Genomic DNA, 22,305 nt, shown 5'->3' with positions numbered 1-22,305 from the left:
TTGGGTAAAGGTCCACAGATGCCCGTAGAGAGGGCCTGAGGACCCATTTCAGGAGTTAATACATATCGGGCGGAGGTACTGAGCTCCAGTCCTGCGCTTCCTGGTGTTGCTCTGGAGAGCGAGCATATTGTATGTTTTTGTTTTTGGTTAATGTCTGATTGATAATTTGAGGAGGATACACAGACATTGCCCTTATTATTTGTTGGGGCCGGGGAAGGCCCCGGGAGGAGTTTCCCGACAGTGGTGGCCCATCCTTGTGGGCCACTGAGCAACAATCTTGTGCCCAATGTTTTCCCCTATTGCATTTAGGGCATAAACCAGGGATTTTCTGACCATCTGGAGGTTTCTGAGTAGGGAAGGAAGGACTAGGGTTAGAATTAAAAGATCTACATTCTCTAGCAAAAGGACCTGCCTTTCTGCATTTAAAACAAGTCTTTGTTTTCTTTTGATTGTTTTTAAACCCCACTTTAGTTAATGCTGCAGCCACAGCAGCACCCTGTATATAAGTAGGCCCAATGTCTGCACAAAGGTGAATATAATCCTCCAATGTTCCCCGTTTTCTCCAAGGTCGAATCGCAGCCTGACACTCATTATTAGCATTTTCAAAAGCAAGTTGCTTAAATACAATTGTACCAGTGAGTCCGTCCACAATGAGTCTCCCCACCGCCTGTGACAACCTATCTACAAAATCAGCATATGGTTCATCAGGTCCCTGTCTAAGTTTTGAAAGATCTTCAGTTTTGTGTGTAGAAGGACATTTCCTCCAGGCTTGTAATGCCAAATGATTTATTTGAGGATAAGCAACAAAGGGATAAGTTAATTGATCTTGTAAAGAAAGATACTGTCCTTCCCCAATCAGCATATGATAATCAACTGGAATATTATGGGCAGCATTCTTTTCTGCTTGTTCAGCAGCCCCTTCATAAAAATCAAACTTCCATATTAAATAATCTCCACCATTTAAACAAGCTCGTGCAATAGACTTCCAATCAGCGGGGGGAAGAGCTTCTCCTGTCAACCATAGCAGTAGTAAAAGGAGCAGTGGGCCCATATTGAGCACAGGCACATTTTCAATCTTTCAAAACTTTCAAAGGGAGAGCCTGATGCTCCCTAGTAGCTTGTTGAGGATTATTAGGATCAGGTCTTTCTATGACGGGACAACAGAAAATAGGATCTTCTCCTCGTTTTATTGCTCCTTGTACAGCGCGCTGCAAGGGACTGAGCATTTTTACAGATGTAGATTTTTGAGGAAGACAGTCCTTATTAACCTGCAGCTTTTTCACTGACTTATCTATCACAGCCATTAGAAAATCATCCTCAGGATATTTCTCTCTTTTATGTTTACAAGCCTCATCTGTTAAGTCAAAATGTTCCTCTTCATCTAAAATATTTAAATTAAGTAGCTCTTTCGGTTTAGGAAGTGGCGACACAGTAGTTGATAATACAGTCTCTCCTTCTGTCAGAGGCTTATGTTTTTCTGACTTTACATTCAAATCAACACTATCATGAGAAGAATCTAAACATTTTTATCAGAGTCCACAAACTATATGTAACAACAGGAGTATGAGTAGGCCCTCGAGACTCATAATAATTTTTTAAATCTTCTCCAACTTTCTGCCAGATTTCTATGTCAACAGAGCCGCCATCAGGAAACCAGGGAGATACACCATGGATATGCTGTAAAAATTCAGTCAACTGTGAGGTAGAAACTTTATTACTCCGAGCTTTAAGCATCGAAAGTAAAACCTGAGCAAATAATTCACACTCTTTGAGCCCGTTTGCCCCATCTTATTTCACTTCTGACTATTGCCTTATGCCTCTATTCGTTTCACTTTTACTGGTGGCCACACATATTTTGCATAAGGGTTCTCTTACCTGCACTTTCTTTTTCTTTTAATTGCCTTCACGCTTCAGGTCCCTGTTCGAGTGCCACTTGCCGCGGACCAGCCGGAGAAAGAGGATCTCACCGCCCAGGGTCAGAAGGGAAGGGGTAAGGAACTGAAGTAGCACCGACGGATGGGGTCAGAAGGACCAAGACAACTGATGGTTGCAAGGCAAATTTTATTGCGCTACAGTTGCAGATTATCTAGCCTAGAAATCGGAAGGTTGCCAGATGGTGGTTTACATTATCTACAGACTGTCTCGGCTCAAGGTTAACTTCCCTGGGAGGAAACCCATAAACCCAGAAGCATCAAAAATAACCTGCATGTGCAGGGGGGAGACAGCTTTGCTTGTCTCATTTTACATTCTTTCTGATCTCTGGGCCCTGGTGATTTATCTCCCATGGAATGGAACAAGGAGGGGAACAAGTAGGGACAGTCCCTTCGAGCAGCGGCGGCATGCCTGGCATGTCCTTACCTGCTCTCAAGGCTGACTGCTTCCCACACGTATGTTGCCTTGTTTAAGCCTCAAGCCCTCTATCCTTTGTTGAAATACAATAATTTCATTCCTATGGTATTCAATACCAAAAACTCAACCTCCAGGAGGGCTAAAGTCTAATTTGTACTCCAAACCAAGTAGCAGTGCAGTTCACTACTACTGAGGCTGAATCCATAAAGACTTCAAGACCACGTCCAGAAGACAAGTTATTATATATAATACCCTAGAAGGTCTGAAACATAATTATCATATACATAGCTGGTCCTTCAGAGCTTTTTACCTATAACATGTTTTTTGATGAAAGTTATTTAATGTACTGGAGATAACTGTGACTTACTGATCAAATATTTGAATACTTATACTTACCTGGGATTTCATTTCTGCTGAAAGAAAAAGGAAGAACAGGACTCACTAAAAAAAAAAACAAACTTTAGAAGTGAACGTAAAAATCTTAACACACACTATCACTTTTGGAAGCAGCATAGAGGGGCAGTCAATGGTAAACACTGGTGAAATAGGTCAAAACTCTAGGCCAAAAATCCATTATTATTATCATCAGCGACAGTACCACAACTGTGCCCTTCAGAATTAATAATCACTCCTAAGAATCTTCATTTGGCACCAGATGATGCGGTTAAGAGAAACACTCTGGGAGGTTTTGAATCAGACTTGGTTTTTTGTTAGCCAAGTTACAGGAGAATTTTTAAAGTGGGGGGAAGGGAAGAAGGAAACGGACCAGGAGAAGAATTGAAGCCATCATCTATAAACCAACAAAGCACTGATAGTTCCAAACATTATGTCAGACACTAAAATGACTGATATAGGCTCAAGTGGTTTATAAAACCTATAAAAAGACTACACCAGCAAAGTCCCCATTTATCTGTAGAGTTCAGAAACTAAAACAAGGAATATTTTAGCTTAAAAGCTTATCTCAAGAGAATCATACACACTTCACATGAATACAAATACCCGAAACAAACATTTTTAAAAGCTCCAATACCCAAAATATAAAGAAAAATATTAATTCAGAAGACTCAATCAATCCATGATAATCACAAAACGGCTGGGCAATCTCTATCTCCCTTCCACACTAACCATCCATCCCATGGAAGACCAAGGGAGATCACACCTTCCAGACTTACCTTCCAGACCTTCCAGACACCTGGCTGCTGCAAAATTCTATGGAGACTCCTTGTGCAACAGCAGTTTCCCATCTCTTGTGTCTCTCCCTATCGTGATCATGATCATGCAGGAAGCAAGTCTGGCTGTGCTATTTCTTATCATTGTCTGTCACCCATCTGCAGCATGGTATTGTACAGATAAGGAAAAAGTAGTTCCCTTTCCCCCAGAAGGTTGAGGCTCAGGTACAGGGTAATTCTCCTGTGCACACAGTCATTATTTAGGCCGACTCAGTGACTTCAACAGGCTTAATCATGTGATCAGGTTTGTTGCCAGCTGCGTAATGCTCCCACATCTGTAGATAGAGCCGCTCTAGGTCCATTGTGTATTGTTTGGTGTTGAACAGAGGGCTAGATGTTCTCTGCTTCCAGACTTTGCCACGAATTTTCTTCAGGTATTCTAGATCAGTTCCCAGTTTCACAGCTATGTCTTCATATTCTTGTCTATTTTGAGCAATAAGCTCAAGACAGCCTAAACAAGTGAGCTGGGAAGCTGCAACTCGGGAAGCAAGAGTCTCTCCTGGCATAGTCACCACGGGTGTCCCTGACCAAAGGACATCCATCCCTGTGGTGTGTCCATTACAGAGTGGAGTGTCCAAGCAGACATCAGCCAGCTGGCCTCTCCGAACATGTTCCTCTTTAGGAGCAACAGGTGAAAAAATGATACGCTTCTGGGGAAGGCCCATATTTTGTGCATACTGTTGAATATTAGGTTCTCCTACTGCTGGAAAACGCAACAGCCACAGTACGCTATTGGGAACACGCTTCAGAATATTTGCCCACATCTGCAAAGTAGATGGGTCAATTTTATATAACTGATTGAAGTTACAGTACACAATGGCATCTTCCGGTAACCCGTACTGAGAACGGGTGGTTACAATAATGGTACGGGGAACCTCCTCTCCAGTGGCAGCCTTAATGTTGATCTGGGTAGTTGCCAGTCCATTGCTAAGACTGAATCCATTAATTGTTATCTGAATTTGTCCTCTGTTAATCATTTCAATAACTGCCTCTGCAATAGTATTCATAGGAATGACAGGCATATTAAGAGCCGTATTACTGCTGTCTGCGTTGTCTCCTCCATCAGGACATTTCATCTTGACAATCTGCACATCTGGGAGACTATCAAGAAATGCTTTGAGGTCGATGCCATTCAGCACAATCCGATTGTCATAAATGTGCCCATTGGACTTAAAATCGATGACTGCCTTCTTCTTCAGGTGAGGGAACATATTAGCATGATCACCAATAAAGAAAGTATGGGGCATATAAGCCAGTTTCTCAGAATACTGCTCAGCAACTTCAGCAGGTGAAGTTTCCTGATCAGTGATGATATAATCCATGAAAAGCACGCCACTGGTCCCAGGGTAGCCCAGCCACATTGCCTGAATAGGAGCTGGCCTGAGAGCAAAGAGTTCATTTCGAGCACCCCTGGTATAACCATTCATATTTACAAGGATGTGTATACCATCTTGATGGATGCGATCAGCTGCTTTCCCATTGCATGGAATCTGAGAAAGATCAATGAAATGATGGGCTTCTGCCATCACCTTTGCTCGGAAGTTTGTGCCATCATCTGGGCTCAGGGCATAACAGAATACCTCAAATTTATCAGGATTGTGCATGCCTGGAATAGACTGCATAAGATGAGAAGTAGGATGATTCCCAAAGTCAGAACTCACGTATCCTACACGCAGTCGACCATCACTGAGTTTCAAGTCTTTTGGATGTTCGTACGGTGGTTTATGAAGGGCACTGATCTCATCCAAGCAGAGGTTCCCATGGCTCTCAGCCATGAGAACCTTCCTGAAGCCATGAGAAAGAGGATAGAGCATACTATGATGAGGCTGCACAGAAGGCAACCTATTCTTCTCCAGCTGGTCGCCACAATGCTGACCAACTTCTTCATTCGCTCATCATAGTCTGTCCAATCACAGACAATCTGCAGGCAATGAACCAAATCACAATAAGCGTCAGGAAAATCAGGTTCAAGCTTCAGAGCAGTGCGATAAGAAGCAATTGCTTCTGGAATATTCCCTGAATACTTGTGGATGGAAGCCAGATTGCTGTGGGCATCCGCTAGTGCAGGGTTAATCTGAATGGCACGAGTATAACACTGTAAGGCTCCCTGAACATCCTGCATCTCCTTTAGGGTGTCTCCCATGTTACAGTAGGCATCAGCAAAGGTAGGGCTGATTCGAACAGCCTCCTTATAATGCATCAGAGCTTCCTGCAGTTTTCCCTGCTGCTGCAATACACTTGCTAAATTTGAATGGGCAACAGCAAACTCTGGGAAGACTTCTAATGCTTTACAATACAAGCGAACTGCCTCTTCAAAGTTTCCCTGGTCTCCTTTGATATTGGCTAGGTTATTCAGAGAGTCTGCATGGGTGGGACACAGCCGCAGAGCTGTATTATAACACTCTTCTGCTTCGGCAACACTGCCCTTCTCTTCCAGAGCGTTGGCTAGGTTGCAGTAAGCATCAGGGAAATGTGGTTGCAATTCAATAGCTCGCCTGTAGGTGTCTATTGCCAGATCTATCAGGCCTTGCTCATAGTATACACAAGCCAGGTTGGCACGTACCACTGCATGATTTGGGCTCAAGCTTAGGGCACAAAGGTAAGCTGCCACAGCTCTGTCAAAAATCCGTGCCTCTTTCAAGACATTTCCTAAATTGATATAAGCATCCAGAAAATTGGGGTCAAGCGTGACAGCCTTTTCAAAGTGATGAATTGCAAGCCAAATCTCCCCTTGTGCATTGAAAACACAGCCAAGATTACTCCAAGCTACTGCAAAGTTCGGTTGCGTCTCCATTGCTTTCAAATAACATGCCTTGGCTCCTTCCAAGCGACCCAGGGCTTTGAGCAGGTTCCCCAGGTCACTGCGAACACAGTACAAATCAGGATTGCACTGAAGAGCAGAGACGTAAGCTTGTACTGCCCCTTCCATGTCGCCTGCTGCTACCAAAGCGGCTGCCAGGTTAATATAACCATCGATGAAATCTGGTTTGAGATGCAATGCATGCCGGTAATGCTCAATTGCTTCCTGCAACTGCCCTCTTTCCTTGTACACATTCCCCAAATTCGAATAGGCTTCTGCCAGAAGAGGGTTCTGTTTAATTGCCAGAGTACTAAAGTGGGCAGATCTGTCCAGCCTTTGACACTGGAAGTGTAGAGATGAAAGTAATAAAAGTACTCCAGTATTGTCTGGCTCTTGTCTCCACAGCTGCATGCAGTGTCTCTCAGCTGCCTCAAAATCTCCTGCCTGATATTCTCGATGTGCCAACTCAGCTAACCCTTGGAAGGAAAGCATACGTTTCGTTGGTTCTGTGCTGTCGGCCACGTTGCCCACAGAAGACGCCATCTGGAGCTTCTGGAGAGAGTGAGAAAAGGGGGTAATTGAGTCCCGCTGCCGCCACTACTGGCAAGAATGTTTCTAGAGGTAGCAAATACGAGGGCAGCAGCCATACCACTGCTTTGGTAGGCTTAAGCGGCGGCAACAGTTACAGGCACCGAACCTTAGGAACTCTGGTTGGCCATCTACCTCTCATGCTCTTGAAATCTTAATTCTTAACCCTGCCCTCTTCCACCATTTTTCTCCTAATCAGGGAATAAAAATTACCTATACACTTGCCTTAGAAGAAATCAAAAGTCAGTAGTCCAAACACTGTTTAAAATTTTGTTTTCTGTCCAGTTGGGAAGGAAATACATGATTGACTTTACTTCATCATTCATGTAGTCAATGTGGAAAACATTAGGGCCGTGAATTTCAATACAGTAAGAACAGAAAATTTTAAATTGGCCTTCCCAAACCACTAATAAGTAACCGATGTTGCACATAATGCTAAAATCTTAGAGACTGAGTTTGATATTTTAAAAGTTCTGAAAGGATTAGCTAATTTCTCCTCATCATACTTCTCATGCCTCAAACCTGAGTATTACTTTTTTAAAAATAAATTTATTTATCTTTATTTATTTATTTTTATTTTGGCTGCGTTGGGTCTTCAATGCTGCGTGCAGACTTTCTCTAGTTGCAGCGAGCGGGGCTACTCTTTGTTGGGGTGCCTGGGTTTCCATCACAGCAGCTTCTATTGTTGTTCCACAACTCTATGGGTTCCTTTTTAGGTCCTATGAAGAACCCTAGAAATTAGTTCGTGGAATTATAGGTTTTTGCAAAAATTGTCAAAAGTGAGATATTTTAACTTCCATTAGTTAAGACCAGCGTCTCTTTCTTTGCCAATTTTCCTTCTATCATACTCCGCTATGTTGGATCATATTGGAATGGCCACAGGCTTTTTTGAAATCTGGCTAAGGAGATTTTCTTTTTTCTGTGGTACGCGGGCCTCTCACTGTTGTGGCCTCTCCCGTTGTGGAGCACAGGCTCTGGACGCACAGGCTCAGCGGCCATGGCTCACGGGCCTAGCCGCTCCACGGCATGTGGGATCTTCCCGGACCGGGACACGAACCCGTGTCCCCTGCGTTGGCAGGTGGACTCTCAACCACTGCGCCACCAGTTAAGCCCTAGGGAGATGTTTTAAGTGAGGCTATTATGTGATTTTCAGACACCGCCATATGTAATTGACTATATACTATCCCATTACAGGAATAACTTCCAGTACTCATACTGACTACTCTACTGACTTAACTAGCACAAGACACAGAAGCATAAGGACAAACACCACCTTACAATATAGCCATGTCTTGCACTTCACAGCTCTCAAAGCATGTGCGTTTGAAGAAGAAAAAAAGAACTGAAAAGTACAAAACCAGAAGCTATTCTGTGGAAAATTATTTCAATCATCAGGCATGTGAAAGATAAGTCAAAGATTCAGTTCTCATCAATGCTTAGTCAAAACGGAAATTTTCTTCTGTCAAGAATATACTCCAGGGGCTTCCCTGATGGCGCAGTGGTTAAGAAGCCACCTGCCAATGCAGGGGACAAGGGTTCGAGTCCTGGTCCGGGAAGATCCCACATGTCACGGAGCAACTAAGCCAGTGTGCCACAACTACGGAACCTGCGCTCTAGAGCCCGTGAGCCACGACTATTGAGCCTGCGAGCCACAACTACTGAAGCCTGCGTGCCTAGCGCCCATGCTCTGCAACAAGAGAAGCCACCGCAATGAGAAGCCTGTGCACCGCAACGAAGAGTAGCTCCCACTCCCTGCAAGTAGAGAAAGCCTGCGCACAGCAATGAAGACCCAACACAGCCAAAAATAAATAAATAAATAAATAAATAAATAAATAAATAAATAAATAAATAAATAAATGAATATACTCCGTCAACAATGTGTGTAATGGAATGGTGTGAATGAGTATTTTATCAGAATCCCTGTAATGCACAAACCTATAGCAGTACTGAAATCAGTAATGCATTTATAATAGTAAATACTTATGAGGAAGTAATGCATAGAGGTTTTCCCAAAGTTAACAATGAAAATTAATGTGACATTATCAATAATAAATTGTGAAGCTGAAATAAACTTTTCTAAACTATTAATAACTAGAAGCAAATTCTAATCAACCATGGTACAAGAAATCTATGTCTAAAAACTACAAAGTTTATTTCTTAAAATTTTATTTCGAAAACACATAAACTGTCGTATGAGGAGGCAGTTAAAGAATATATAGCTAAAAGAGTGGGGGAAAAGTTTTATAGAGACACATCTGGCAGTAATTAATTTTTAAATGTCATTTTCCTAGATTTTGTGACACCTATAGTATTGATATTTGAAAGCATTTAAAAAATTGTAATTTGAAGATTTGCTACTTCCAGGTAGAATAAAATATTTTGAAGCAAAACAACGTTTCCACTGAGAAAAACAAAAAAAGCCAAATAAAATAGCCAGCATTCAATCAAAAACGGACTTGAGGATATGGGGAGGGGGAAGGGTCATCTGTGACAAAGTGGGAGAGAGGCATAGACATATATACACTAACAAACGTAAGGTAGATAACTATTGGGAAGCAGCCGCGTAGCACAGGGATATCAGCTCGGAGCTTTGTGACCGCCTGGAGGGGTGGGATAGGGAGGGTGGGAGGGAGGGAGATGCAAGCGGGAAGAGATATGGGAACATATGTGTGTGTGTGTAACTGATTCACTTTGTTATAAAGCGGAAACTAACACACTTTTGTAAAGCAATTATACCCCAATAAAGATGTTACAAAAAAAAAAAAAACACAAGAAAATATATAGGTGAAGTGTAAAAGGGTTGGAATAGATATACCATAACAGTAAAAACAAAACAAAACAACAACAACAAACCTGGAGTGGCTAAGAAAATATCAGAAAAAAATTACATTTTAAGACGAAAATTTTTACTAGCGACAAAGACATTTTAAAATGATAAAATGATTATTCCATCTAGAATGCATAATAATTATAAACTTATATGCACCTAACAACAGGACTTCAAAATACAATGAAGCAAAATCGGCACAACAGAAAAGAGAAACAGACAGTTCTACAATAATAGTTGGATACTTTAATACCCTTCTTTCAGTAGCAGAACAACAGAAAATCAACAAGAAAATAAAAACCTTGAACAGCATTATCAATCAAGTAGACGTAACAGCCATCTATAAAACATTCCACCCAACAGCATCAGAATATACATTCTTTTCAAATGCACATGGATATACTATATGCTAGGCCATAAAACAAATTTCAGTACATTTTAAAGGACATAAACAATACAAAGAGTGCTCTCAGATGACAACAGAATGCAATAAGAAATCGTTAACAGAAAGAAATTTGTTGAAAATCACAAATGGAAATTAAAGAATATATTCCTAAATAATTCATGGGTCAAGTAAGAACTCATAAGGCGAATTAGAAATAATTTGAGATGAATTAAAATGAAAGTATAACATATGTATACTTGATTGGTCCCACATACTCTTCTGAAAAGCAGAGGGGTTAGACAAAGAGATCTAAATTAATTAAAAAATCATTTATTATTCTGGGAATAAAAAGAACTGGGCTTAGTCTCAGTCTTGCCTTTATCTTTGTGTCTGTTGATTTTCTTGGAATAGTCATTACATAGTCAAAATACAGTTGCCAGCTCAGGAATCAAATACTGTCATCTCTAGGGCTACCATAACAAGATACCACAAACTTGTTAGCTTAAAAGAACAGAAATTTATTTTATCACAGCTCTAGAGGCCAGAAGTTCAAACTCAAAGTGTTGAGAGGGCCATGTTCTTTCTGACGCCTCAAGGGAAGGATCCTTCTTTGTCTTAACCAGATTCTGGTGGTGGCCATCAATCACTGGTGTTGGCAGTTTTTTGATTTGCAGCTGCATCACTCTGGTCTCTTTCACTGTTGTCACATGGAATTGTCTCTGTGTGTTTCTGTCTCTGGAAACAATTTGAATAGAAATTTCTATTTTTAAAAAACAAACTGTTGATTATTATGCTCTATTTAGATACTTCCTATAACCCACACCCACCTCCATTTCCCCATATGTATTTGAGAAGGAAAGAGGAACTCCTCTGAGCTATCATATTGGAAAGAATCAATAATACAATGTTTTACTAGAGATGCCTCTTATCTAAAATATTTGAATTAAATATAAAATCTGGGGAAATTATCGCCCAGTTTCCCTCTTCTAGAGGCATGTTCTAAATGATAGGCAGCAGAATATTTTATACCCACGAGGTTTGCTGACATTATTGATTTGGTCCAGGATCTGTATTTTCTCTCTAAAGAAAACAGTATTCTCTCTTTACTTTCTTTAATATATAATGTTGGTGTCTTAAGTTTATTGTCAGAGAGGATGCTTATAGTTCAAATGGTTTGGTTGTATTTCACCAGTATTATTACAAGATAGTCAAACAATGGCTGGGCTCCAGGATAGACCTCAGTCCCTTTGTTCCACTGGGATACTGATCTGAAAGCCACTGTTTTCTTATATTCCAAAGACCAAATAAATAAAACAAATAAATAAACAAACAAAAAAAACAAGTCAATGAAACTATTTTAAAACCAACTCTCTTTTCTTCCTCATCCATGTTAATTCTCTTCTACCTAAAATTGCTTCTTGGAAGTGATTTCTATGTTTCTTAGAGCTTCTTTATGTATATGTCCACACTAATGCATATAAAACTGTGCCTTGTAGATATTATACTTTTTCCATTTGAATAACTATTTTCTCATGTCATATAGAATTTATCCATTGTCCTAGATATGCATTTTTCCTGTGTATTTGAGCATCATAGGAAGATAAATTCTACTCTTGAAAATGTTAACTGGTCACTGAGACACAGAAAGCTATTATTCTTACCAGTTTTCAATAGTGAGTAGATTCTGTAGGGGTGGAATTTTAAGATGTAAGTATACTGTTTTTCTACACTCAAATTCCGTTCCCCTTATCATAGAAATTGACCAGTGAAGTGTGCTGCTGACTTTTCAGAATCCGTGTACATATAATCCATTAGGGTATTAGATATAACATTGGTCAGAAAAGCATACTGTGAAATGTTGCTTTTATTTAAACTCCCACTATTTTCACTCCATGGTTTCAAGATTTTACTTCATTATTGTCCTCTGGTGGTGGGCTCTGTGAACTGCATATTTACGGGTCTGGAGCACATATCTTCCCGGAGGTATACAACTCCTCAGGTACCAGCTAAAGAGTAGATGATAAGAAGCATTCAGATTTATTAAAACTCATTAAGAATATCAGTAGCCTGACTGTTGTTTCTAAAAATATAAAATATTTATCCTTCTGTTGTCAAACAACCATATTTCATGAAAAGAAGTATAAATCCTTTTTTGCTTGCAATAGAAGAACAATAATTGAAGATATTCTTCATTTGGACCAAATACCTTCTCTGAAAATATAAGTTAAAATAGGAGTAGAAATTTCCAAAATATTCTTTAGGAAATAAAACTCCATATATAATTTCAAATTATAATTTAATTTTACCTTAAATTTAAATATCTATATTGAATTTAATTTAAGGAAGGAAGAAAGAAAAAAGAAAAGAAGGAAAGAAAGAAAGAATGGAGGGAGGGAGGGATGGTGGGAGGAAGGAAGGAAGGAAGGGAGGAGGGAAGGAAGAAGGAAAGAAAGAAAGAAGATAAAGTAAAATAAAATAAAGTAAAATATAATAAAGTTATTAAATTAAAAACTACTTATTAAGAAAAAAAACGAACGGATAGAACCTTTGGATAAATGGTGGAAGCAGAGCTATACAGACAAAATCTCATACAGAAGCATACACTTACAAACTCACAAAAAGAGGAAGAGGGGAAAAAATCATAAATCTTGCTCTCAAAGTCCACCTGCTCAATTTGGGATGATTCTTTGTCTAAATGAGGGAAGGAACGAAGGAAGGAAGGAAAGAAAGAAAGAAAGAAAAGAAAGAAAGAAAGAAAGAAAGAAAGAAAGAAAGAAAGAAAGAAAGAAAGAAAGAAAGAAAGAAGGTAAAGTAATATAAAATAAAGTTATTAAAATAAAAATAATTATTAAGAAAAAAATTTTAAAAAAAACAGACAGAACCCTAGGACAAATGGTGGAAGCAAAGCTATACAGGCAAAATCTCACAGAGAAGCATACACATACACACTCACAAAAAGAGGTAAAGGGGAAAAAATGATAAATCTTGCTCTCAAAGTCCACCTCCTCAATTTGGGATGATTCGTTGTCTATTCATGTATTCCACAGATGCAGGGTACATCAAGTTGATTGTGGAGCTTTAATCCGCTGCTTCTGAGGCTGCTGGGAGAGATATCCCTTTTTCTTCTTTGTTCTCACAGCTCCCAGGGGCTCAGGTTTGGATTTGGCCCCGCCTCTGCGTGTAGGTCGCTGGAGGGCGTCTGTTTTTCACTCAGACAAGACGGGGTTAAAGGAGCCGCTGATTCGGGGGCTCTGGCTCACTCAGGCCGAGGGGGAGGGAGGGGCACGGAGTGCGGGGCGAGCCTGCGGCGCCAGAGGCTGGCGTGACTTTGCACCAGCCTGAGGCTCACCGTGCGTTCTCCCGGAGAAGTTGTCCCTGGATCCCGGGAACCTGGCACTGGCGGGCTGCACAGGCTCCCCGGAAGCAGGGTGTGGATAGTGACCTGTGCTCGCACACAGGCTTCTTGGTGGCGGCAGCAGCAGCCTTAGCGTCTCATGCCCGTCTCTGGGGTCCGCGCTTTTAGCCACGACTCGCGCCCGTCTCTGGAGCTCCTTTAAGCAGCGCTCTTAATCCCCTCTCCTCGCGCAGCAGGAAACAAAGAGGGAAGAAAAAGTCTCTTGCCTCTTCGGCAGCTCCAGATCTTTTCCCGGACTCCCTCCCGGCTAGCCGTGGTGCACTAACCCCTTCAGGCTATGTTCACTCCACCAACCCCAGTCCTCTCCCTGCGCTCTGACTAAAGCCCGAGCCTCAGCTTGCAGCCCCGCCCACCCCCGCAGCTGAGCAGACAAACTTCTCGGGCTGGTGAGTGCCAGTTGGCACCTATCCTCTGTGCGGGAATCTCTCCGCTTTGCCCTCCGCACCCCTGTGGCTGTGCTCTCCTCCACGGCTCCAAAGCTTCCCCCCTCCGCCACGCGCACTCTCCTCCCGCGAAGGGGCTTCCTAGTGTGTGGAAACCTCTCCTCCTTCACAGCTCCCTCCCACTGGTGCAGGTCCCGTCCCTATTCTTTTGTCTCTGTTTTTTCTTTTTTTCTTTTGCCCTACCCAGGTATGTGGGGAGTTTCTTGCCTTTTGGGAGGTCTGAGGTCTTCTGCCAGCATTCAGTAGGTGTTCTGTAGGAGTTGTTCCACGTGTAGATGTATTTCTGGTGTATCTGTGGGGAGGAAGGTGATCTCCGTGTCTTACTCTTCTGCCATCTTCCCCTCCCAGCTATCCGTTTTTTCTAGACTTTTCTTTCTTCAGCTCACAAAGGGGCCCCTGAGGATTAAGCAGAGGAACGTCAGGGTTTCTTCCAGGCCAGCTTCAGCCCTGGGATGTTCAGGGCAGACTCTCATTACAAACCTCAGTTTCTGAGGCTCCTGGCTTATGGCCATTTAGTATAGAAGGAGGATCCTGGCTGGGGAAGGCTCAGACAAAAAGATGCAGGTTCTAATCTGTGGCAGTGGGCAGTGGGCGGGGGGGGGGGGGGAGGTGGTGGTGTCAGTGCAGGAAGAGGCATTCCCTGCCTTAGGCATTTAAACCATTGCCTTCTCTTCAGGATGGCTCACCTGCAAGATTCTGTGGGGTCCGCCTCCTGGCACCATGCTACAATTGCCGGATTTTGGGTCTGGAGCAACCCAGGTCTTCGTCCGGCATTTCCGGAGAGTGCTTTCTCTTCGGAGCACGTCTGGGGACTGGCTTCTCTGCTTCCACCTTGGCTGGCGTGGCCAAAGGAGCATCTTCCAAGGGGAAGAGAGGGAAGACATTCCAGTTTGGAAGAATAGAAGCAAAGACACACTCTTCTCTACCTTGTCCTGCCCCAAATATAAATTCATAGCACCTTCACATTTTTACAACTATGGACTTAAAAAGACCAAGAGGTTAAGGGGCCTACCCAGTGTTACACAGGTAGTGGAGAGGTGTTCTGTTCAATGATTAGGTTCATGTTGGGGCTCCGGATTTACAGCTGATAGGAATGTGAGGACAAGCTCATGCCATTTCAAACATTTCCAAGTGATACTGAGAGAGATGTTAAAGGTGCAAAACAAGGGTGCTGAATGACCTCACAAAGTGGGAATGGTGGGCCCATTTTAACATGAAATTGAAAAGAAATTCATGACAAAAGGACATCATAGAAAATGACAACATAATCATAACACTCCCCTCTCCCGTGGAAGTAAAATTCATTAGAATCCTCTCTCTCTCTACCATGAAAGGATGAGATAAAGCCTCAGCAGCAGCCCCCGTGAAAAACATGGTCAACAGGGTGAAGAGGTGTTACTAAGACCATATGGTGCGACTCAGAGAAGCAAAGAGACAACTCTGCCCTTAGCCTGATGAGGCCCACAGGATGGAACATTTGTGGCAACCTTGGATAGTGTGGCAATGAGAGAGAACCTTCTTTAGGAGGGGACTCCCTGCTGCCGACCTTGAAAGAGCAAATATGGGACATTCGTTTACTGTGGCTCTTGCAGAGGCGATGTGCCCAGAGGTTGGGCCACCCTGCTTGACAATCAAAGCACCTTGTATTCCTGTGCTGCTTGAAAGCTCCAATCGCCGGATTTTGGGTCTGGGGCAACCCAGGTCTTCGTCCGACCATTCCAGAGAGTGCTTTCTCTTCGGAGCACGTCTGGGGACTGGCTTCTCTGCGTCTACCTTAGCTGGCGTGGCCAAAGGAACATCCCCGTAGAGCCGGTAGCCACCAACCAGGCAGTATGTCTCCCCGTGCCAGCCCAACTGCGTTTCTCCACACCCGCGGTACAGGACATGATAGTGACCAGGTGTAGGACGAGAAACGGGAGGCACTGCTGCTGCAAAGAAAATCAGAACTGATCAGTCACTTCTGCTGTGCACAGTCTCCTGCCAGAATTTCCCTCTCTCATGTCTCTCCCAGTTTCTGGCTGAAGACCTTTTAATCTACTTGACGTCCAAAACACAGCCTTGGCCCATCATCTCTATGAGTCCCTAGAGAAGGGACACTGGCTGCAAAAGCAATCCCTAGAGCCTAGGGCTGCAGCAGATGAGGAAGTCTCTTCACCGTTCCCAGGGAAAACAGTAGAACCCGAAAGTAATTGCAATCATGATCCTCTCCATCTCTCCCTTCCGCAACAGAGAAAACATTTCTTGCAATCTGTCACTTCTGAGGCTTTCATGGAAATGTCTTTCAAGTTTTGGAAAAAAATAATCTAATATAAATTGGTTAAGAACCCTGCCCACCTTGGCAACCCCTCTTGGCCCCATTTATACTGCCTATTTCAACCACACTGAACTCTAGCTGTCTAATACTTTTATGTCGATTAGAACAAGGACAGATACTGAGGCAGAGTGATCAGGAGACTCAAAACCGGGTTCTGGGTACCAAGTCTAGGCTCACATCAACCCAGCCTCCTGGGACACCATCTCCTCAGCCCTCCAGTCTCATTAGCACTTCATCACCCCCCCCCCTTCGTTCTTACGGTCTTCCCATCAATATGGCAACACCCTCTCCCCTAGTACTCAGCAACTCAGTAAGGGATGTGTCTGAGGGGACCGATATAGATGTCTCCATGATAGCACAGTGGTGCCTGGGTTTGGAGGTGCGGTTCAAGAGTGGTCCGGTTCCTCAAACCGCTCCATTTACAATTTGCCAACAAAAATGCACTTGTCTTTTGTTAAGAGGCCAATCAGGAAAGGGTCTGAATGGAAGCATCCTGTAGCCCAAAGGGTAAGGCTACATTTATAAAGCTCAGAACCGTCCTGCACACTTGTCCAGGGATGACCTTTCACTTGTCCTCAGCAGTGAGAACTGTGCGTCCCTGAAGGCGTCCCAGGTCACCGGTATTACTTACATCTGGGAAAGTGCTCAGCTGTACGTAGTTGGCAACCCCCACAGGAACATGTGCCAGCCAGGTGAGGTTGTGTGTGTATCATACCTCCTGTAGAGTTGCCCTGTCTGGGTGTACCTGCTGCACTGCCCACCCAGGGAACAGAGCACAGGTTAGAGTACACATACACTATCCGGTCACACATTCTCACACAGACAGCCAAAAAGATTGGTATCTGGTGGAGAACTGGTAGAGAAGTTTCTCTGAGTGCAGCCCGTTTGCACAGTTATGCTGCCATGGAAACTCTGAGAATGCCTGTGAGGGCATCACTACCCAGTGAGGTCATATATGGAACCTTTGACTTGAGGGGCAGGCTTGAGGAGGAGGGGCAGTTTTGTGGAGGAGAACAGGGTAGAGGCAAAGGTACTCTGCCTCGCCCCTCACCCCTGGGCCTCCCCACCCATGCCCTAGTGTAGTAGACACCCCACGTGGGGTGTGCCGGTGGGCTGGCACAGCCGCAGGGGCCACAGGAGGGCAAGAGAGACCCATATCCTGAGTTTGGCTTGAGAGACAAGATTAACGTAAGAGACAGCTAGGTTGTATGGCACTGACCCTAAGAGGCAGAGATTTGTGTGGCCTGGGGAATCAGGGAAGGCTCCTTGGCAGTCGGCCTGAAGGACAAGTGAGATTTGGACCCATGCGCAAGAGAGGGAAGACATTCCAGTTTGGAAGAATAAAGGAAAAGACACACTCTTCTCGACCTTGTCGTGCCCCAAATATAAATTCATAGCACCCTCACATTTTTACAACTGAGGACTTCAAAAAACCAAGAGGTTAAGGGGCCTACCCAGTGTTACACATGTAGTGTGTACTGTAATTGTATGCTTAGGTTCTCTCTCCCTTAGAACACTAAAAGCATTTTAAGGACAGAGACCATGTGTCTTTTGTTATCCCTCTATTTCCAGCACCTAGCATTATGGCACATAATATTTGTTAAATTTATTTGTTGTCTTAGGGAAGGTGAACTGGAGATCTGAAGAATCAGGAAGCCTTACTTCTCATTTACATACCTTTTTATAATTCTTGTGGTTCTTTGATATGGCAGTCCCTGGAAACTAATACACCCAGGTACAACTTTTTAAAACTTTTTATTTGGAGATAATAATAGACTCACAGGAAGTTGTAAAAATAATACAGAGAGGTCCCACATATCCTTCACCCATTTTCCCCCAATGGTTACCAGATGCTTTCAGACCAAAGAATAGAAAAAATTAGAATATGAGATGTTTTAAATTCTTGCATTTGTACTTTTTTAAGTGGTTTATTTTTCAACTTTTCTGTCTTGTTTCTAATTTAAAAGACTATGAGATATATCCCCTCTTTTTTTGGATTTCCTTCCCATTTAGGTCACCACAGAGCATTGAGTAGAGTTCCTTGAGCTATATACAGTAGGTTCTCATTAGTTATCTATTTTATACATAGTAGCAATAGTGTATATATGTCGATCCCAATCTCCCAATTCATCCCATCTCCCCCACTTCCTCCCTTGGTGTCAATACGTTTGTCCTCTACATCTGTGTCTCTATTTCTGCTTTGCAAATAAGATCATCTATACCATTTTTCTAGATTCCACATATAAACATTAATATATGATATCTGTTTTTCTCTTTCTGACTTACTTCACTCTTTATGACAGTCTCTGGCTCCATCCACGTCTCTACGAATGACCCAATTTCATTCCTTTTTATGGCTGAATAACATTCCATTGTATATATATACCACATCTGTTTTATCCATTCCTCTGTCCATGGACGTTATATGTATACATATAGCTGATTCACTTTGCTGTACAGTAGAAATTAACACAACACTGTAAAGCAACTATACTCCAATAAAAATTAATTTTTTAAAAAATTAGAAAAATAAATAAATAAAAAGAACTTACAGGAATAAAAGGCATTGAAGTTAAAAAAACAAGCAAAACAGAAAAACAGACTATGAGAGATTTCAAGCATGCCATTTCAAGCTACCATGTCCCTAAAATAGCACATGCAGATATAAATAACCTTTATTCTCAGTAAATGGAAAATATGACTTAATGATTCTACAGAATTTTGAATAGATGAATTCAACATATAGGTGTGAGGCTTGTTTTTTAGCCTAATTTGCATAATTATTCTCATGTTTTTTGTTTCTCATTTAGTTGATGTAGTTTAGCATCAGTATTCTTTAGGTTTCCTGTCATCAGCCATTCATTATGGGCATTAATTAAACACTGTACATATCACTAAGAATACATATTTTTTAAGCTGTATAATGGTGAAACTATCATGAAAGCTAAAGTTTGAGGTTGTGATAAAAAATTGAAGCCAGATATTTAGAAGGTCTGCAATAAAAAGAATCTTAGCATTTAAATGAGTTTAGAAGCACTGAAATACAGGAATCAGCAGATCAATATTATACTATCTATCTCAAAAAGAAATGAAAGAAGGTGTGTGGAAAAACAGCACTCTCATTTGTCTGCAGAAAAAGAAAACTGGAACAACCTCAGTGAAGGTCAATTCAACAATACAAACCAAAATTACAAACGAACATAACTCTTTTGTCCAGCAGTTCAGCTTCTAGGGCATATATATGGATACACTTACACATGTATGAAATGACATATGTAATGATTACTTATTGCAGCATAATTTGTAACAGTAAATATGTGGAAACCAGCTAAGTGTCCACCAATGAGGGGTAAATTATGGCATATCCATCATTTAAAAAAAAAAAGTTGAGAAAGCTTTTTATGCATTTGTATGGAAAGATATCTGAAATAGATTACTAAGTGAAAGACAAGCAAGGTGAACAGGTATATACTGTAATACTAATTAAATAAAAGTAAGAGACATAATATACACCCACATGTATTATTTATTTTGTATTTAAACCTATTAACCTTTTATTGAAGTGTAACATATATATATATACAGAAAAGTGCACATTGTGTAACCGCAAAGAATTTTCATAACTGAACATACCCATGCAACTGGCACCAAGAGTCTAGGTCCTAGATCAAGAAACAGAACATTTCTATCACCCCAGAGGCCTCATCCTGTCCCTTCTAGTCACTATGACCACTCTACAAGAGTAGACATTATCCTGATTTCTAAAAGCATAGGCTAGTTTTGCTTGTTTTTGTACTTAATAGGAATTGACTCATAAAATGTATACTCTTCTGTGTCTAGCTTTTTCATTCAGTATTGTATTTGTGCAATTCATCAATATTGCACACTGCTCAATATCATTGCTGTTTAGTATCCCACTGTGTAAAAAAATGGGCCACAAATCATTTACCCATTCCACTATTTATGGATATTTGGGTAATTTCCAGTTTGAAGCTATTATAAATAGCACTACTATGAACTTTCTAGTATATGCATATGCATGTCCATATACCTAGGCAAGGAATTGCTGAGGATCTGCATATCTGCAATTTTAATAGTACTGCCATACAGTTTGCAAAATTGATTGTACCAATTGACACTCCCACCAGCAATGTGCAAGAGCTCCAATTGTTACAAAACCTCACCCACACTTGCTATATTCTGTCTTTTTAATTTTAATTATTCTTGTATTTGTGTAGTGATATTGCACTGTGGTTTTAACTTGCAGTTCTCTAATGACTGATGAGGTCGAGCACCTTTTCACATGCATTTACTATTTGCTATTTAGATATACCCTTGTGTGAAGTATCTAGGTGTTTTGCCTAATTTTCTATTGAATTATCTGTCTGTTACACTTTTAAATTTTGAACCGTGTGAATACTAATTTTTAAAAATTTTAAAGTAATGTAATTAAAAATATACATAAATTTTATAGTGCTCTATGCTGCATGTTCTCTCCTTCGAGATTTATAATATACTAGTATTTCAGAAGCTCTAAAAAGTCTTAAAATTTTCACCACAGAACAGTCGGAGAAACGCTGTTTCCATTCTTGTCTAATTTTTAGCTTTCATGGAATTAATAATTGCTTCCTTTTTCTACTTGCTTATATTTTTAAGTTCTCTCTCGAATTTTATCACGTATTTCATTAGATCTATCAAACATCTATCAATATAACTACCCAAATAGTCAAAATTAGTAATCTAAATAAATTCAATTACACTAACCAGTCTTTCTTCTTGGAGTCTGCCATCTTCCTTCTCTGGTGAAAACGACTGCTCTCTAATTCTGCCACATATCTTTCACCCTGGAATTTCCCGTCACGTTCTCCTGGTCCTTTTTTCTGGATTCCACATCTTTCTCTTTCTTGTCTTGCTCTCATGTTTCGTTGGAGCACATCCTCTAGTAACTTTCCCTTAAAAAAAAAAAAAAGGTGGATGGATGGATGGAAAATAAATGTTTTCATCCTTGTATATGTGAAAATGTTTTTATTCTACTCTTACTCTTGATGGATAGTTTGACTATAGGATTCTAGGTTGGAAGTTATTGTCTTACAAAACTTGAAATTTCACTGTAGTGTTTTAGCATAAAAGTGTTATTGTTGAGAAACCCAATGCCATTCTAATTCTCACCCGTTTATTCCTGCTCCTTCCATCTGAAAACTTTTAGAATCTTCTCTTTATTCTTAGTGTTCTGATCTTTTTAATGGTGTGCTTTAACATAGGTCCTTTTTCAGTCACTGTGGGTAGCTGGTGGGTCCTTTAAATATGAACATCTTTGTCTTTTGGTCCTGGAAGAAATTCTTGAATTATTATTTTGATCATTTCCTCCCTTCTTAATTTTTGTTCTCTTTCTCTAGAATTCTGTTTGTAAACTGACTGGATGAATGAATGAATGAATGGGAAAAGTTTTCTGAGCACTCTTTGTAGCAAAAAGCTTATTAAGGAATGAACCACAGATTATCAGACCATATCTTTAAAGCTAAGTATTTTATTTTAAGTTATCAAATTTTAAAACACACTCTTTCATTACAGCTTCCATTTATTGTAAAATGTAACACTGCTACTCTCATTTCAGGCAATACAAAAATACAGGAAGCACTGATTTTCTGTAGGCAGAAATCCCTGATTGAAGTCAGGCATTCCCTATTACTTTTGCTTTAGAATTCATTAAATGCCTAGCATGGACTTGGTATTGTGTATAGTATTTGCACCACACTTTGCAAAATAGTCATTTCAGGTGTAGAAAAGTGTTTGTTTAAGGTAAAAAGATCTTTGCAGTCTTTTTTGGTTGGCATTAAACACCGCATTCTTCCCAGATCTATAAGAAAGAAATGTTTGCAGTCTTACCTGGAATCAAGGGCGGGACTCTCTCAAGGTTACTTTTCAATCTCTGTCTGTAATTATGGACGTCAGGAG

At 41.1% G+C, this 22,305-nt stretch overlaps 1 protein-coding gene and 1 pseudogene across 2 annotated transcripts in view; both read right to left on the bottom strand.

The window, feature by feature from the left end:
• Positions 1-3,761: 3,761 nt before the first annotated feature.
• Positions 3,762-6,921, bottom strand: LOC309835316 (UDP-N-acetylglucosamine--peptide N-acetylglucosaminyltransferase 110 kDa subunit-like; annotated as a pseudogene). The gene has a single exon. The product of its transcript is annotated as a UDP-N-acetylglucosamine--peptide N-acetylglucosaminyltransferase 110 kDa subunit-like (transcript).
• A 5,106-nt stretch (positions 6,922-12,027) lies between these two features.
• The window catches only part of LOC309835240 (uncharacterized protein), a gene marked incomplete at its 5' end in the record, with an annotated part of 11,234 nt that continues 956 nt past the window's right edge, over positions 12,028-22,305 (bottom strand). The window contains 8 exons of the mRNA XM_082674658.1: positions 12,028-12,184; positions 13,181-14,432; positions 14,723-14,893; positions 15,677-15,964; positions 18,637-18,802; positions 21,115-21,302; positions 21,520-21,677; positions 22,237-22,283. Coding sequence (XP_082530784.1) covers positions 22,273-22,283 — 11 coding nt within the window. The 3' untranslated portion in view covers positions 12,028-12,184; positions 13,181-14,432; positions 14,723-14,893; ... (3 more) ...; positions 21,520-21,677; positions 22,237-22,272. The remainder of the gene's footprint in view (positions 12,185-13,180; positions 14,433-14,722; positions 14,894-15,676; positions 15,965-18,636; positions 18,803-21,114; positions 21,303-21,519; positions 21,678-22,236; positions 22,284-22,305) is intronic.

This window comes from Grampus griseus (assembly GCF_964374135.1).
Source record: "Grampus griseus genome assembly, chromosome: 17".
Classification (NCBI taxonomy): Eukaryota; Metazoa; Chordata; class Mammalia; order Artiodactyla; family Delphinidae; genus Grampus; species Grampus griseus.
This window is presented reverse-complemented; position numbering and strand designations above follow the sequence as displayed.